This window comes from Artemia sp. Qi Xiang Cuo, chromosome 15, assembly GCF_049724085.1.
Source record: "Artemia sp. Qi Xiang Cuo chromosome 15, ASM4972408v1, whole genome shotgun sequence".
Taxonomy (NCBI): domain Eukaryota; kingdom Metazoa; phylum Arthropoda; class Branchiopoda; order Anostraca; family Artemiidae; genus Artemia; species Artemia sp. Qi Xiang Cuo.
Genome location: NC_142808.1, coordinates 4,808,987 through 4,826,515, shown reverse-complemented (window position 1 = coordinate 4,826,515; position 17,529 = coordinate 4,808,987). Strand labels below are relative to the sequence as shown.

General features: G+C 37.4%; 1 protein-coding gene across 2 annotated transcripts in view; it reads left to right on the top strand.

Annotated features, from left to right (window-relative positions):
- The window catches only part of LOC148943254 (uncharacterized), a 72,969-nt gene that overhangs the window by 24,308 nt on the left and 31,132 nt on the right, over window positions 1-17,529 (top strand). For both annotated transcript variants that reach the window (XM_089100861.1, XM_089100860.1), the window contains exon 3: window positions 4,994-5,103. In XM_089100861.1, the coding sequence (XP_088956987.1) occupies window positions 4,994-5,103 (110 nt within the window). The remainder of the gene's footprint in view (window positions 1-4,993; window positions 5,104-17,529) is intronic.

Here is a 17,529-nt window from a genome sequence, read left to right as displayed (position 1 = left end):
TGATTTTTATTGTGGTTGTGTCCTGATTATGTCATTTAATTAGTAAGTTGAGCCACTGTGCACAGGCCATTCGGCCTTCCAGTAGTGGCTATGTTTATTTCATTGTAGTATTATTTTTGTGAATTGTTTAAAATAAAGGTATCAGTAAAAACGAACCAGTATTAAACATTAGGCAATCTAAAACGACACGAAATTAATAAACAAAATTCCAAAAAAGAATATTTTCAAAGAAAAGTAAAGAACCATATTAAACTTAAGACAAGTAGAAGTAAAGTCCTATAATAGTTCAAACTCGAAAATATCGTAGATTACTACGAAGGAATAAATGAAACCCAAAACGTATTGAAATTAAAATAAATAATCATATCAAACATACAGATAACAAATACTGGTTAAAAATGAATAAATAAATTTTTAAACAATTAAAAATTAAATTAATTATTCAAGTCAAGCTTAAACGAACAAAAACTACTGCAAACAAGTGTTTGCCTTCTTACCTCTCCCCCCTAACTCTAAAAGTTCTAAACCCATTAAATATGCTGACATTTTTCAATAATATTGTATTATAATACTGTTTTTGTAAATAAAATGTAGTGTTTCTTTTTAACAATACATAATAAAAATATAGTTAAACAAAATCTTGAGTTGCTGAGATTTTTAGAAATTAATATCATTTATCACTAAGTATTCGATTATTTTCATAATGTCTTTCCAGTCATTTTTGTTATTATGGCGATTGTTTTTAACTTTTCTTCAATGTTTTCTGAAAATAAAAGCACAATGTTTAAAGCACATATATTTTTCAATAAATGCTAATGACACAATGGGTTTTAGAGCTTTGCGATTAGGCGAGGGGGCAGTAGCTGAATTCCTGTTTGTAGTAATTTTTGTCTGTTTAAAATTTATGTCGAATAATCAGTTTAACTGTTACTTGTTTTAAGATTTATTCATTTATCTATTTCAGTATCTGTTATTTTCGATTGGTTTTTCTTTTGATTTCTGTCAATTTTGTTCGTTTCGATTTTCAATTATTATTTGATAATAATCTCTGGTATTTTGAGTTCGAATTATCAGTGGACTTCATTTCTGTTAGTTTTTAGTTTAACGTGGCTCTTTGCTTTTCTTTAAAATTCTCTTTCCGGAAAATTTGTTTAAAATTAATGAATTACGGAGATTACATATGGCAGATGATTATAAATCAGATGTTAAGTTACATAATGCAGATAAAGTCCCAGTAACACTAAAATTCATTGCGTAGAGGTAAAGCTATTACAAAATTTTGTCTTCTCGTTTGCTACATCGTCTCTAAGTTTTACGGCACCAATTATTTCATAACTTGAAGAGCTTTTGCAAGATCTTTGCTGTGTCAAACACTCGCCCTTGTAGTTACAATGAAATTCAGAGAAGGGAAGGTGGAATCATTGATCTAACTGACTACACAGGTTTTAGTTTTCCTTGCCGCACAATCCAGTAAAACTACAGAGGATCCAGTCGAAACTCAATATTTTAAAATGCCCTTACTTGGAAGTACTTTCAGCTTAATGATACTTGGAAATATTTTCTGTAGCTTTACGTAAGATAAGCCTGGCCTTACCTCCAGGTATGTCAATGTCGCCCTTTGTAGAAGCTAAATCCAGGAATAGTCTGGCGATATTCTGCAAGTTATTTTTTTTTCATGCGGCTCACTGATGCACATTTTCCGATACCACAAACTTGCAAAGTTGGTATCCCATCTCAAAAAGGTAATGGGGAAAAGAATTCTGTCGCAAATGGTATCGCCAAGTTTTTATTGGGCCGCCAATATATTCCACATACGTCTTCCAGTTTTACGTCACTTTGATTCAGAATGAAAAAAATCTGTTTACTGTTTTGTGTCGTGCGGTATATCAAAAGGAAAAGTAAGTCTGTATCTTCCCCAATTAAGACTTTGGATTGACTTGACATACTTGACTTAAGTTCCATCTGTCCTTGTAGGTCGTTTTGGGCCTCTTCTTACACCAGTGTATTGAGATATGAACTTCTATCCTCTGATAGGCGGAGAAGGTGTGGCAAGTCGAGTAGCGAAAAGTTGTCATTGCATTTCCTTTGGCGGCGTCCTCTAGGTTGTAAACCATGTAGCCGGCCTTCAAAGGCTATCTTCGGGAAACGAATGCTTTAGATGCTTTTAGCTTGTCCTAGCCTTCTAAGTAGCTAAAGCTTTATTCTGTCGAGGATGGTTAGTTTGACTTTGATATTACGACGAAGCCTAGTGTTGGAGATTTTATCATGATCAGTGACAAAGAAATACGCCTTAATGATTTTGTTTCAAAGGCAGCGAGACGCTACTGATCATCTGTTTTCAAGTCGAAGATTCACTTGCATAAATGGGGATAGGGGTGATAACGCAGTTGAATAGCCTCACTTTAAGCGTCGTTGATAATTTTTTCCCTCTTCAGATGGGCATCAGATTTTTAAAGTGGGAATCAACCAATTAATCAAATTGGCTTTCTTTTTCGAGGTGTTGATTATCACCCCGAAGAGGCTGGGGGTCGTTTGGACAATGTCGATCTGGGATTGAAGATCACAGAGGGACTCAGCAATTAGAGCTTTATCATCAGCATAAGCAAATTTGTCTCAGTGAAAGGACTGAGGTTGAAAAGAAATTGAATAGCTCCGGCGATAGATAGCAGTCTTGTAGAACATCAGGCGATGATTCAGAGCTCTCGGTAAGGCCTTCTTCAGTTATAACAAGGCTCTTGGACTTCGTGTACATGTTCCTTATCATGGAGATCCAGTTGGTTGGAATTCCAAAGTGAAGTAGAATTTGCCATAGGTCTTCTCTCCAGATGACGTCAAACGCCTATTTGAAATGTTGTAGAAGGTGGTAGATACTGCGGTCTCGTTGAAGGTATTTTTTCCTAATCTGAAGGACCGTCAAAACCTGATCGACCGTCGACTTCTTGGATTGGTATTCTGCCAACTCGAGCACTGTAATTTAAATCAACAGGTCGGTATCTGCTGGCGATTGGTACAGCTGGAATCTCTCATCAATAAAATAGCCGGACAATATGCTGATGTTTGCCTTCTATGTTGCTTAGGAAATCATCTTTTTTTACTAAACAGGGTATCTGCTGCTAGCTGCTGATCGTAGGATAGCCTTTAGACCTGCTCCTCCTCTTAAGCGTCGTGTCTTCGATTGAGGTTTCAGCTAAATACCTGTCAAACATCGTGAAAGCTGTATCTATATTTCGGCGTCACATAGTCGACATATGGGCCGTAGAAATCTGCGTACATGCTTCATTCCTCCCAAGACAAGAAATATAGAAGAGCCCGAATATCTAGTATACACTGAGTTAATCTAAGTTTTTCAGCATGGAATCTTAAAAGTGTCTTTAAAGAGTCTTTGGTTACTGCGTTTTGTGCCAAATCGCATTTGCGAACACTGGTTTGTGCGCCAGTCTAAGGAAAACGTTTGGCTCAAGTAACGGAGAGGGTGGGATGCAGACTTCTTGCGTCAAGTTTCGTCTTGGAAAACGTCCAGCTTGTTTTCATCTGAGCACTCTGCAACAGTAACCAATCTTTGAAACATGAAAGCAGCGTCAAAGGTAGGCAATTCTGCTGTTGAAATCAGGCTGCTTTGCCGTCTTCTAGTTACAGCGTTTGTTTTCTTCTTAAAGTTGTAAATATTAGCTTGTTTTCCAGGCATGTCAATAAGACATTTCAGGCCGATTTGTATAGCTTCGTCGACGTCCACCTGCTCACTCGCGATATCGCCAGCTATTATGTTTCTGAGAGATGTGTCGTCTGTAAAAGGCATAAAATCCAGGAGAAAGATAATGATGTTTTCAACGTCGTTAAAGTAGTGTTTCACTCTTGTCATCTAATCATTCTTGTGCTGACCACCAGTCTCAAATGTTGCACCCGTGAGTTCATTTAGTGCAGTGCTGACAATAGTCCGTGCAGAGGCCAATAAAAAGCAATGTTAGCTGCTGGAACACGCTCATACCGTTTGCGCGTCTTATACCTTCATTAGTGTTTAGAGAGCATATCAATGCTTGCAGGTTCAAATTCGCATCAATGGCATATTGGTCTAAAGTTGTTGCTAGAATCCAGCCCTGAATTTTCTCAGACCAGTGACCATTTGGCTTGATGAAATGCCAGCGTTGTCACCGAACTCTGTGATATAAACTGGTAAGCTGTTTTCCATTTGAGTCTTTTAAAAAACCACTCTTCTCCAACATGAACAATAATCCATTTCGAAGATGAATTGTTTCCTCAGATGACGTGAAATTTTCCTTTGGAAATAATTTTACTTTGCTAAGAATCGTTAGTGCTAGTCAGTACTCCCTGCATTTGTGAATGACTTGTTTAAACGTCCTCCATAACATCCGTCAAATCGGTTCGTTTTTGTTTTTTACTTGATTCGTTTATCATTCTCGCTCCTTCTTCAGTCAGAACAAATTTTTCATCCGCTTCGTGTATTTACTTCCTACGGATGAACGCAAATCCACCACTTTATTTATTGCAACCCCCCTTAGTATCATCGAGAAGGCAGAATTTTCAAGCAAAAATTCAGAGATACCAAAATCTTTCAAAGCTCGTGAACGATTATGCTTTTTGAAAAACAAAAAAACAAAAAAAAACATACTTTTATGCAGCTAGAATTCTGAGATACGACAAAGCCTTCTCCGATCACAAGCCAGATTATTGTAATATCCCGATGCATATACGGATGGTCAATAAAATCCCTAAGCCACTTCCTAAATTCGGAATTATATTTCCAAGACGGTGTTCTTTTGATTCAGAAATTTGTCCTCCACCTAAAAAGAAATTCGACTTTCTGAAAGAGATAGTTACATTTTTTTTCATTTCCGGCATCAGCGTTTTTTTTTTGTTTTTGTTTTTTTAGCCAAGATGTGAAAGAATCACATATATAGCAATTTTTTTTAGTTCAAACAAAACTTTTTAAAATTTTGCAGTATTTGCAATTTTACCGTATTCTTTTTGTGTGTAGGCCACCAAAGAATATCTTATTAAATGGGAACACTATGACAGTAAAGACAACACTTGGGAACAGGAAGCGAACTTAGATGGGTGCAAAAAGTTGCTTCAGGAATATGAAGAGTAAGTTTGCTATTTCTTTATTTTGTTATTACATTTTGTTTTTATTGCAAAAATTAAATATAGGTATATTTTGAACTTTTGGAGTCCTTCTCAATAGGCAGAATTTGACTCAATAGTCAAATCAATAGATCATAAATTCAAATCAATATTTTATGTGACACCTTAGGAAGTGTAGGTGAATGATTCAAAACATAAATTTTAATGCCAATTTTAGCTTTTAAAACAAGTCTATTCGTCTTTAAATTGTGATACACAAACCATAAATATTTTGTTGCAGTTGTGCAAGCTCTTTGCAACATATAAGACATGACAATGATGGGGATACAACTGTCACCATAATTCTTAGGAATGGCTGCATCGACTCCTCAGCTATGTATAACTGCATATTCTTTAGACCAAGTAAAATTTTGAGTTTGAATAAAGAACGCTTCATAGCAACTTTTTCGGTTGAATAAACGACAACTTTGGAATAATTATATTATAAGGGTTGAGGGTTGAAAAAGGGACAACTCCCTCATTTACTGAATAATTTATGTTCGTTTTAAGTTCTAATGTTAATCCTTGCTTCCAGTGGAAAAAAACTTGTTTTTTGTTTAATTTCTGACCGTTTTTCAAATCATGTCTGAAAATCCCCTTCCCTCCTTCACTGTAAATCTTCTCCTGGAAAATTCTGTTTGGAAGTCCTCGTCCCGAAAAAAAATTTCCCCCGGGGAAAGTATCCCTCACTTGACCCCCCACCCCCCCCCCAAAAAAAAAAAATCATGTGTATTTACCAATAACAAATACAACATGTGAGCAATGGAAAATTGAATAACTTACTGCCTTTTCATTTGGGACTATAGGGGTCATGCTACCCCTAAAGCATAGTTACATGGTTACTTAAAGCAGACTTTTCAACTATGCTGAATAAAATGGCTCAAAATGTTGCTCGGATGTTTTTGGGATAAAAATAGGCGTAGTAGGGAGCCTAGTTGTCCTCCAATCTTTTTGATCACTTAAAAGGTTACTAGAACTTTTGATTTCCGTTCGAGCGAGCCCTCTTCCAATCTTTTAGAACCATTGGTTCGATAGGATCACCCTTTGATAAAAATCAACAACTAAACAAACATTTGTGATCTTTGTTCTGGCAAAAAACAATACACAATCCACATTTTTGTATATAGGTGCTTGAAACCTCTACAGTAGTGTTCTCTGATATGCTGAATCTGATGGTGTGATTTTCGTTAAGATTTAGTATGTAGATTTCGATTGGTAACATTAATGAATTATATTGTTAATGAACATATATTTGGAATCAGCATAAAAACTCGGTTTTTTTTTTATTTTGTGTGTGTAACTGAATCCTCGTGTAACTGAACCCCAAGTAACTGAACGCCCGTGCAACTGAACCCCAATGGAACTAAACCCTCGTACAACTGAATCCTCGTTTGACTGAACCCCGTGCAATCGAACCCTCATGTAACTGACCCCTCTTGCAACTGAACCCCGTTTAACGAACCACGGTGCAACTTCTATTCTACAAATATGATGCAATATCATGGGGTAAAGCACAATTTAAAATCTTTACATATTTAACCTTGTTGGAATTGTTTGTTTCTTAAAGTCATGATATAAATGCCTGGCAAGAACATTCATAAAAAAGCTCTATTTTGTTTACACACAAAAAAAATGGCCATCACAAACCATTAACGCCAGATTTATTTCTCCTTTTTCTGATGAATCAGACCTTTCCTGTCTGAGGAATCTGTGTTGAAAATCATAGAACTTTGTAAATTTAGATGACGAATTTTGACCAAATGTCTTTGGAGAGATTGCAGCTAAAAAGAGCATGGGAGGGGGACCAGTTTTACTCCAAATTTTTTTCAACATTCCCTTGAGCATGCCTGAAAGTTTACTTAATACCCTCAGCTGCTCTTGACATTTAGAAGATGCGTCTTCTTGTAAAACTGGATGCGCATGGTGTCTTTTGATTTAGTCAAACATGCCTCTAAACATCTTGAACGATGTGATGGCTGATACCATCAGTCATTCTTTAGATATTGCTGGTATTTCCTTTTCACAAGTTATAAAGGAGAAGGTGTTTTTTTTTCTTGTCCTTGAAAGGAATACGAAATCAAAGTCAAAATGTTGATTTGATGCATTTGGAAAAAAAAGAATTTGCACTAATATTCCTAGCTGCGTTTATAACTTTCTTCCCTAAGACACCATCAGCAACCTTCCATCCATCTTCTACATTGTCAAATTTTAAACTCTCCAGTTTAGTGTTTAACTGTTCCTGGAAAGTGTCTCTCAAGTTCTTATCTTGGAGTCTATCAGTTTCGATAATAAAATAGAGCTTTTTTATGAATGATCTTGACAGGCATTTACATTTTTACTTTAAAAACAAACAATACCGACAAGGTTGAATATGCAAAGATTCTAACTTGTGTTTCACCCCATGAATTGCCTCATATTTGTAGAATACTAAAAAACTGAGTACAGGGGTTCAGATGCACGATGGTTCAGCTGCACGGGGGCTCAGATGTTCGGGAGATCAGTTACACAGGGTTTCAGTTGCATGGGGGTTCAGTTTCACGGAGGTGGAATTGCACCGGGGTTCAGTTAAATGGGGTTCAGTTGCACGAGGGCTCAGTTACACGAGTGTTCAGGTGCACGGGAGCTCAGTTACACGGGGGTTCAGTCGCAATGGAACCTTTTTTGATGTGTCTATTGCTATCAAAAATGTTGTTACGGTAACTATTGTGCCGAGCAGTTCGTCACCACGAACTGTTTGATAACTTGCACAATGTTTGCTCTCTCATGTTAAGGCCTGGTAGTTTAAATGAATTGAAAAGGTGTATATTTAAAGCTTTTTGTCAAGATCAAAATCATTGCGTTGATGCTGACTGAGTTCAGGATGATGTGTGTTCCCTGCATTCCATTCCAGCCTGTTAATCCAACGGAAGATCATTAAAAAGTTAAAGCAGGGCATATTTGATTGCAATTTGAAATTTTTTGGCACTTTTAATATATTATGATTATTTACTACAGTATCTTTAAGCTATCATGAGTATGTACAAAAGTGGTTAAAAAGTGCAACGAGGTACTAGAAACAATAAAAGCAGAAAATAGCAAACACTATTTAATGGTCATGTGTAGAAAATGTCAAACGATAAATCAATGGTCAAAATGTAAAATGAATTACTGCATAAAAAAACTATGATATCTTTTGTCAATAAAGTGCTTTGTTCGTGAACCGTAGACTACTAGGTTTTTTCCTAGTTAGTCTAGCAGGATAGCCTATCTATCTACAAAATTTTAGTGGCCAAAAGGATACTATTTTGAACCGTTTTCTAAAGTTCCTCTATTTTGTGGGTGAGACTGTATCCACCTTTTCAATCGCTCTGTCACACTCACAGTCCAACGTAAAATTTATCGTTTTTAATCTAAAGGTTCAAAGGACTGTTCTTCTGGGACGACATGACCTAAACAGAAAAACATTTTCTTGTCAAATGACTTCTAGCTTCTACCATAGTCCAAGCCAAAGAATTGTTTCATTTTTGTTTATAGATTAATTTAAAAAACTTTTTCCACAAAATAAGTTTTTCAAAGAAAAGTAAAGAACTCCATTAAACAAAAAATGAGCAAAATAAAATAATCTACCAAGCGTGAAACTACCACAAAATCAGCATCGATAAATAAATGAAACCCAAAACGAACAGAAATTACAATAATTAACCGAGTCAAACTCAAAACGAGCAGAAATTAACATAACTTGGGCGCAAAACCCCTATGCCTTCCCAAGGCCAGAACAAAATTTGCACTTTACTGAAAAATTATAAATGTTTTTACTTTTATAACTTTAACAAATCAAATAATATTAAAATTCTGATTACTAAATATCAGTATGTGTATATTAAACTGACAATGCACATTCATTTGTATTTTTTCAGTAAAGTGCAAATTTTGTTCTGGCCTTGGAAAGGCATAGAAGTTTTGCGCCCAACTTATGTTAATTTCTGCTCGTTCTGAGTTTGACTTGGTTAATTATTGTAATTTCTGTTCGTTTTTGGGTTTCATTTATTTATCGATGCTGATTTGTGGTAGTTTCACGCTTGGTAGATTATTTGATTTTATTTATGCTCATTTTTTGTTTAATTTTTTTGTTTTGGAGTTCTTTACTTTTCTTTGAAAAACTTATTTTGTGGAAAAAGTTTTTTAAATTAATTTCTTTTCGTTTTATATTGATATAGTCTTTTCAGGAAAAAAGAATAATACTTTAAATCTTTTCGTTTTTTAAGACTTTATAGTTTGGCCTGCTATTTGTATGCTGGAGAAAAACTTTCAGCATTTTTTGACAACATACACCCTTTTAAAATTCTAGACACAAATAGTATTGTTTAATTTAGTGTCATACCTCCTCTAGTTGACCCGAAATGGAAAACTTGATACCATTCGAAAAAAAAATCTGTTTACTTCCTTTGATAGCTTGGATACACTTGTGCTATTTTGATTTGGTTAAATTTTAAGAGCAGAAATGGGAGGGTTGGCGTGGGAGGGTGGGAGTTGAAGGGGGATTAGTTGCCCTCAAATCACTTTCGACTATTAAAAAGGGCATCAGCCCTTTCTATTCAATCGAATGGGGCATCAGCCCTTTCAATCGAATGAGCCCTTTTCGAAGTTCCTACGACAACTCCTTCGATACGAAGTGCCCTTGTCTAAACAACAACAACAACAAAAAATAATACATTATACCTAGACCCCGGCGCCGAGCCGATGAGGGAAGACCTGCGGTGGCGGGGCAAAAAACAGCGCGCCGCATTGCCGGTAAGATGTCGGCGGCGTGCCGCGATTTCAATGTTGACCGCAAACATTAACGTTTTCATGAGTCTTTCTCAAATCACAGCTTAAATTTACAACAGATTCGAGCTTATTCATGAGTTCAAATATTCACAAGTCGCTGGCTGGAAACTGGTCTTCTTCGTTATTCATCAAAAGAAGTAGAAATCTGAAAATGGCTGTGGTGTTTCAGAACCCTTGCATAATACGATTAGTTGAAGTATCTATTAGCTATGTATTCTTAACATAAATAATTATCAAAATTAGTAGTTTTTTTAAAATTAGTAGCATTACTGCATACAAAACTTCAAATACCGTATCACAAAATTCGTCTGTCATCTAGGTAAAAACTTTGAATATAACTTTGAACTTAGAAGCTTAATTTTTTCATAATGCCCTTTGCCTATATCTGTTTTATCACCTTTAAAAAGTTGAAATGGGTGACTATGATATTGATTGTTTTTTTTTTTTGCACTTTTGGATTCCTAAAAAGCCTTCTTGTATTAAAAACTGGTTTTTAATAACAATCAAAAAAAAAATACATTTTAAAGTTTTTTTTGGCTTCTTTATAGAATATATGTCAAGTAGGCTAAGGCTGAACTGCTGCTTTTTTATAGCTTTTGGCTGCTCTTTTGGATATTATTCATTTTTTCTTTTGGGGATTCATTCCAAATTATAAACTCATAAATACCTAATATCAGTCAAATTATAAACAGCATCTAAAAGGAGTAGATTTATCAAATTGTAAAATGCAAGATGCACACTTCACATGAAAACAATTTAATTACAATGAAACAATAACCACTTAATGATTTATTCTATATCAAGAAAAATGAAGTACCAGCTATTTTCTTGGGTAAAAATGAAAAGCTCATCCGTTTTCAATATAATTAAGTGAAATAATATGCAGGCTGAAGTAGCTCCAGGAAGATGCTGAGATTTTCATCTTAGTTCGTCGCTTTTAATCCAAGCAAAATGTTAGGACACTTAGTATCAGTTATTGAGTTTAAGTTTTGATTTCCAAATGCTCACAAAAATTACTAATTTAAGAAAGTCGCAACAATAAGTCACCTGTGGTCAAAATACTCAAAGACTGCTCTTTGATCCCCACTTGGACTTGTTGTGGGACCAGACAAGGACGCCTAACCCGGCATCTAGAAGACTACGTATGATATACTCCCATTTGTCGCGATCTTGTGCCAGCTCTTCAGCAAACCAGAGCCAGCACCTCTCCCACTTTCTGCCAAACTTTCGAAATCCGCCAATGGGGTCGAGGTCGTTTTTGGCAGTTGTCCACCAATTCTTAAATTGACCGCCAGGTCGCCTGCGCCAACCTGGCAATGGGACAGCTAAAAGCACTTGCTTTAAAATGCGGTCATTGGGTCTTCTAAGGACATGACCATGCCAACGCAGTCTTCTCTGTTTGACAATCATGGCGGTGGGTTCGATGTTACAACAGCGGTGGCGCACATCAACATTTGAGATTCTATCGGAGTATCGAATCCTCTGGATTTTTCGTAGACAGTGGTGGTCAAAGACTTCCAAATCATAGAGATGAGGTGCTTTCAGTGGCCAAGCTTCGACTGCATAAAGGAGAACAGATCTACCAGCCGCTTTATAGATAGAAAGTTTTGTCTTCATGCTGATCTCCCGCCAGATCCACAAATGGCGGCGGAGTTGTGAGAAGATGGCTTGGCCTTTGTTGATTCTGTTCTGTATGTCAAGGTCACAGCCTCCACGAGAGTCTAATATTGAGCCAAGATAGGTGAAGCTGTCAACTTTTTCCAATTCTTGTCCGTAAAGCACAAGCTGATAATCCGACTGTATATTTAGGTCCATGGCTTTAGTTTTGACCGTGTTGACTTTCATACCCAGTAGCTGAGAGAAATGTGCTATTTCATTTAACATTGCTTGGGTAGTTGCTGGGTCAGCAGCAAGAGCGTCGATGTCATCCGCGTAGTCCAGGTCAGACACGTTAATGCCCAGTCCCGTAACAACACCATCAAAACTCGAGAGTGCACTCTCTAGAATCCAGTCTATACAGTAGTTAAACAAAACAGGGGACAATATGCACCCCTGTTTTGCACCACTTTCAACATTGAAGGACTTAGTTTCTTCGCCCAGCACTCTTACTGTTGATTTGCAATGCTTGTAGGAGGCCTTCAACAGCTCTATGAATTCAACCGGCATACCATCTTCTAACATGATTCGCCAAAGGTTTTTGCGAGGTACAGAGTCGAAAGCAGCCAAAAAATCAAGGAACATGTTAATTATGGGGAGTTTGTAGAGTTCGCACTGTTGGAAAATAAGGCGAAGAATGAAGACCTGGTCATTGCACCCTCTCCCTCTTTGAAATCCTTATTGATTTTCACGTCCGCTCATCCCTTGCTTCCTCGAACCTTTTAAGAAAAATCATCGCAAATACTTTGGTAGCCGTATCTATAAGTGTTATCCCTCGGTAGTTGTGGCTGTCGCATTTTTCCCCCTTTTTAAATGCTGGGATTATTACTGACACCTTCCAATCAGACGGGAAGGTCTTCTTCTCCCATATCAGAATGAAGAGGGTTTCTAGTTGATCCGTTACAACGTGTGGCAACGCCTTGTAGAAATCGGGAGGGAGATCATCTTCTCCAGGAGACTTATTGTTTTTAGCCGTTTGATCACGTTTAGTATCTCTGAATGAACGTAAGATAAGATAAGATTTATTGCTGAAAAACGGCTATCACAAGCCCAAAAGGGCAGAATTCGCACTTTAGCGTCAATAAAGCGAAAAAAGAACAACAAAAACAAACAATCAAAAAACAACATGAAATTAAAAAAGGGTCAATGTCAAATACGTAAAAATTTTAAAAACAAAAACAAAAAAAAACTCATAAAATTAGAAGGCCAATGTCAGGTCAGCAAAAATGCAAAAAAAACGAAAACTCGTAAAATTAACAAGGGGATAAATTAAAATTAAAACGTAAAATTAATTTAGTTGGTGACTAAAAAACAAAAAAATAAAACATCCAAATTTGCAATATGGGCATTAAAATTAATAAATATGAGGAAAAGAGTGAGTGAGGGGGGGGGGAGGCAGTAGAAATTCACTGGTTAAAAATGTCAACTATGTAAGGGATAAAAGCTCTTTTATGTCTTTCAGTGCAAACTCTTATTGGGGCAAGAAGGGGGATATTTGTTGACATAGAACGTGGGAGGTGGGGTCGAAGGGGTGAATATTGACCAGGGAAAAGGGGAGTTGTTCGAGGGTTATGAAGGGCATTGTTAGCAAAACACAAGGTAATTTTTGCTCTCGTTTCCTTAAGGGTGACAAGATTAGCTCTCCTAAGAAGGGAAATATAAGGTACTTTACCCTCATTGAATATAATTCTTAGGCACCTTTTTTGCACTGCCTCTATTCTGTCCGACAATTCAATGGAAATGCCAGGATACTAAACAGGACATGCGTACTCAAGGGTTGGGCGTACAAATGACAGGAAAATCCTCAAACAGTGCGATTTAGGGTATTTAAATTTTTCAAGGAGTTTAAGGAGGGAAAATGCGGCATTTGCACGTTTTAAGATGTGATTAATGTGACAATCCCATTGTAAGTCGCTTGGATAAAATTGGGGGTGGTGCCATGTCGATTTCATATGGTGGTCATTAAGCTGTTGGTGGCAGCATCGGCGTTGCATCCTCCCCATCTGTATTTGGATTAAGCAGGTCTTTAAATTGATTCTTTCAGTGATCAAGTTTACCTTGCACGTCAGGGATCACTCTTCCATGAGCGTCTTTTAAGGGACCAGCGATGGGTGACTTGATTCCAGTTATTCCTTTGAGGGTTCTATACAGCCTACTCGTGTCATTATTTCTGGCTGCTTTTTCCATCTCTAAAGCAACCTCATCCCAAAATTGTTGGCGGTCTTGACGTAAGCTTGTTTTAACCTGTTTACGTAGCGACTTTTTTACTGCGATTGATGCCTGCCGCCTAGCTTCGATTAGCTTTACAGTTTTCTCTGAGACATAATTCTTCCTCGTCTTTGCAGGGGCATAGCCGATAACTTCAGCGGCCACCTTTTCAGTTGTGTACCGGAATTGTTTCCATCGGGTGGTAGGGTCTTCATCACAGTTGGTCAGGCTTGCGAACTGGTTCTGTAACTTCAGGCAAAATTCGTCTTTCACTGTTTGGATTTTCAGTTTCTCCACGTTTAACTTCCTTTTTGGGGGGTTGTCTCTTCCTTGCGCTCAACTTCAGGAGTATTTTCGCACCAACAAGCATATGATCGATTCCAGATTTTGACCCTGTGCACGCCCCTCTGTATGCTCGGGAATATATGACTGAGGAGTGCCAACTCTGACGAATCACTATATAATCAATTTGGGCAGTTGTGGAGCCATCGTTTGAGCGCCAAGTTATTCTTTGAGAGGGTTTGTGTTGGAACATAGTGTTGTTGATGGTAAGATTTTGAGATCCCGCGAACTGGAGTAGTCTATCCCTATTGCAGCACCGCTGGTCGTAAGTGAATGGGGCAACAATATCGTGAACATTGGGGTCTGTCGGGCCAACACGGGAGTTCCAATTACCCGCTAAAATTAGGAAGTCTCGTTTGGGGCATTTCTGCATTGTAATCTCCAGATCAGTGTAGAAGGAGTCCTTATCAGCATCCTTTGCCGCTCTTGTTGGTGCATAGACAGCAATTATAGATATGTTGAATAATCTTCCCTTAAGTCGTAACCTGGCTATTCTCGGGTTCACTGGATCCAATGCAAGAAGAGCTTTTTGCGCACGGCGGCCTATCATAAAACCGACTCTATGGTCACCGGATCCATCATATGCACCAGAGTTGAGGAATAAGTACGAGTTGTCGGAGTCACGTGCTAGTATGGTTTCTTCAGACACTCCGTTTAATCTTGTCTCTGATAGACAAAGAACCTCTGCTTGGTAACGGTTCATTTCCATAGCCATCACTAGCCTTGTGATCCCCACCCAGGCTCAAAGCTTCTGCTATGGTCATTTCCATGGAAATTTCCAAAGAGTTTCTTTTTAAAATAGCTTTCAAACATAGTTAGGACTATTTAGCCTTTTTTGCTTTTCTTCAAAGCTTTGAAAAAAGTGTTATAATATTCCAAATGTTACATTTGTGCATATTTTTGGTAATCATTTGTGGGGTGATCGAATTTTTCAAACCACTGTAGCCTAGATACGTAAGAACGTTGCAACATCTAGTACCCTGCGGTCATAAGACTGTCAAAGACTCCTCGTTGAACCTCCCAAATTAGAAGCTTTTATTATGACCTGGCCTTTTAATGTAACTTGGGCACTGGACCATGGGCGCCATTGTCACTCGAGCGTAACGTTAGGTGGGATGTCGATATCGCTCTCGTCACACCAATTCGTTTTAGTGCAAATCTGCCTTGTACTTATGAATGAATGTTTTCAAAGTAAACCCGTTTCATCAATAAGTAAAAAAAACGGGTTGGACGCATATGTCCCTTTCCCTTTGGACGATAAAACAATGCAAGTGCTGTATCAAGTATCACTCACGAAAATCTTGTTAATTTTCGTCAACTTTTCAACTTTTTGGCATCCCTGCTTCCCAAAAAAAAAATAAATCAAGGTGCTATCACTTAAATATAATAACTCCCTATGCCTCCCCCCCTCTGGATACCATCTTGATAGGATACCGTCTCTGCTTTAAATAAAAAAAAATAATTAACTTATTGGCACCCCTGCTTAAAAAAAATCGAGGTATTATAATTTAAATATGATAGCTCACTACCCCCCCCCCCTCTGGATACCACCTTGATAGGATGCCGCCTCTGCTTTAAATTAAAAAAAATAACTTTTTGGGATCCCTGCTTTCAATAAAAAAATTCATGATATTATCATTTAAATATAATACCTCTCTATCCCCCCCCCCTCTGGATACCACCTTAATAGGATACCGTCTCAGCTTTCATTAGAAAAATAATATACTTAATAATTAACTAGGTCACTATATGGTTCAAACAAACACGCAAAATAACGTTAAACAACTTAGTGTTCCTTGAAAGAAAATTGAGGGTATGAGTAAAGGGGTACAAAGACAACAAAAAAATGTCGAAATTATTCAGATATACCTCAAACTATTGGAAAACTGAGTCATAGATTCACCGTGGCATTCAATAAGATCCAAATAATCTATTTAAAAGGGAGCACACACAAAATCCAAATTAGGCCAGTAGCCTATGAGAAATTGCAAAATACCCAAGACAATGAACAAGTCCTAATGGGGAGGGGGCCTGGGTCTATCAAAATATTTCAATTGTTTCCCGGGGAATTTAATATCATTTTCTTCTGTCTCCACTTTAAATGAAAAAAATAATTATCGTTTTGGCATACCTGATTTCAATAAAATAAAATGAGGTATTGTCAAATTAAAATAATAGCCCCCTATCCCCCCTATAGGCAATAATTTAAAATTTTTTTATGAATCATATTTTTTGGGTAACTTTCAGTTTAGTCTATAATACCCCGACTATGTACTTAGCTTAGTCTATAGCTAAATTTCATCTCAATAGAGGGTTTTTTTAGGGAGTGGGGGTATAAATGTTTCAGAAAGAAGATTGTATTTGCTATCAGGCGTTCAACAATTGAGTATTAAACATTAAGAAAATCTTATGTAAAAACAGCAAAAAAAAATTTGCAAACTTACAATTCAGCTGTAGAAACAATCTGTCCGCTGTCAATTTCAAAACCAACTGAAGGCTGAAGCTGTATAGTAGTGAATGCGTTCTATAATTCTATTCAACTTGACAATAAAATTCTTGACTACGAATAATTTAAGAAATAGCGATTGGGAAACTGCATTTGGAATGATTTAAACCATTTCATAAAGAAGATACTTTTTTTTGTCAACATATGAAGAACTGTGTATATTGCAATATTTGCAATTGAATATTGCATTTGTTTGGTTCTTATGCTAAGTAAAAGAAGAGACGAAAATGAATGAACAAGAGAGTAGTGATGAATTATGATATGCAAAGTAATATTTGGCAGGGAAAGTAACTGGTGATGAATCAATAGGGTTGGCATCATGATTGCGTGATTTTTGGGGATACAAGGACCCAAATTTTCTTTTCCGGGTGATGTATGGATTTTCTGGGAAATACCCGGAAATTCGGGGATAGTGCAAGCCCCGCTTGATTTCTAATCAGGAAAATCGAAACACTAAACCACACGAGAAGGAAAATCTCCGACTTTGCGGTTGACGCAATAAAGAATTGCCGCAAAATTAATTTAAAGTCGACCGAACGCCGCCGCCTCTGCCCGCGGCGGCAGGCCTGTGGCGCGCCAGCGGCGTTACGACACTTCGGCGGCGTTCGACCGGGCCTCTTGTCGGCGGCGTTCGGTCGATCCACCGGCGCGGCGCCGGGGTCTAATTATACCCACTTCGATCTTTACTATAAAAGCGTCAAGCCTTCCAATCACTTTCGACTATTAAAAGGGGCACTAGGCCTTTCGATTTCCAATCGAATGAGCCCCTTTGGAAAAGACAACGCTTTCTATAAGCACCTTATATGCCCCCAGGGCATAAATTACAACCCTTACCCTAAGGTCTGTCAGGGTGGTCGTCATCCTCTAAGACC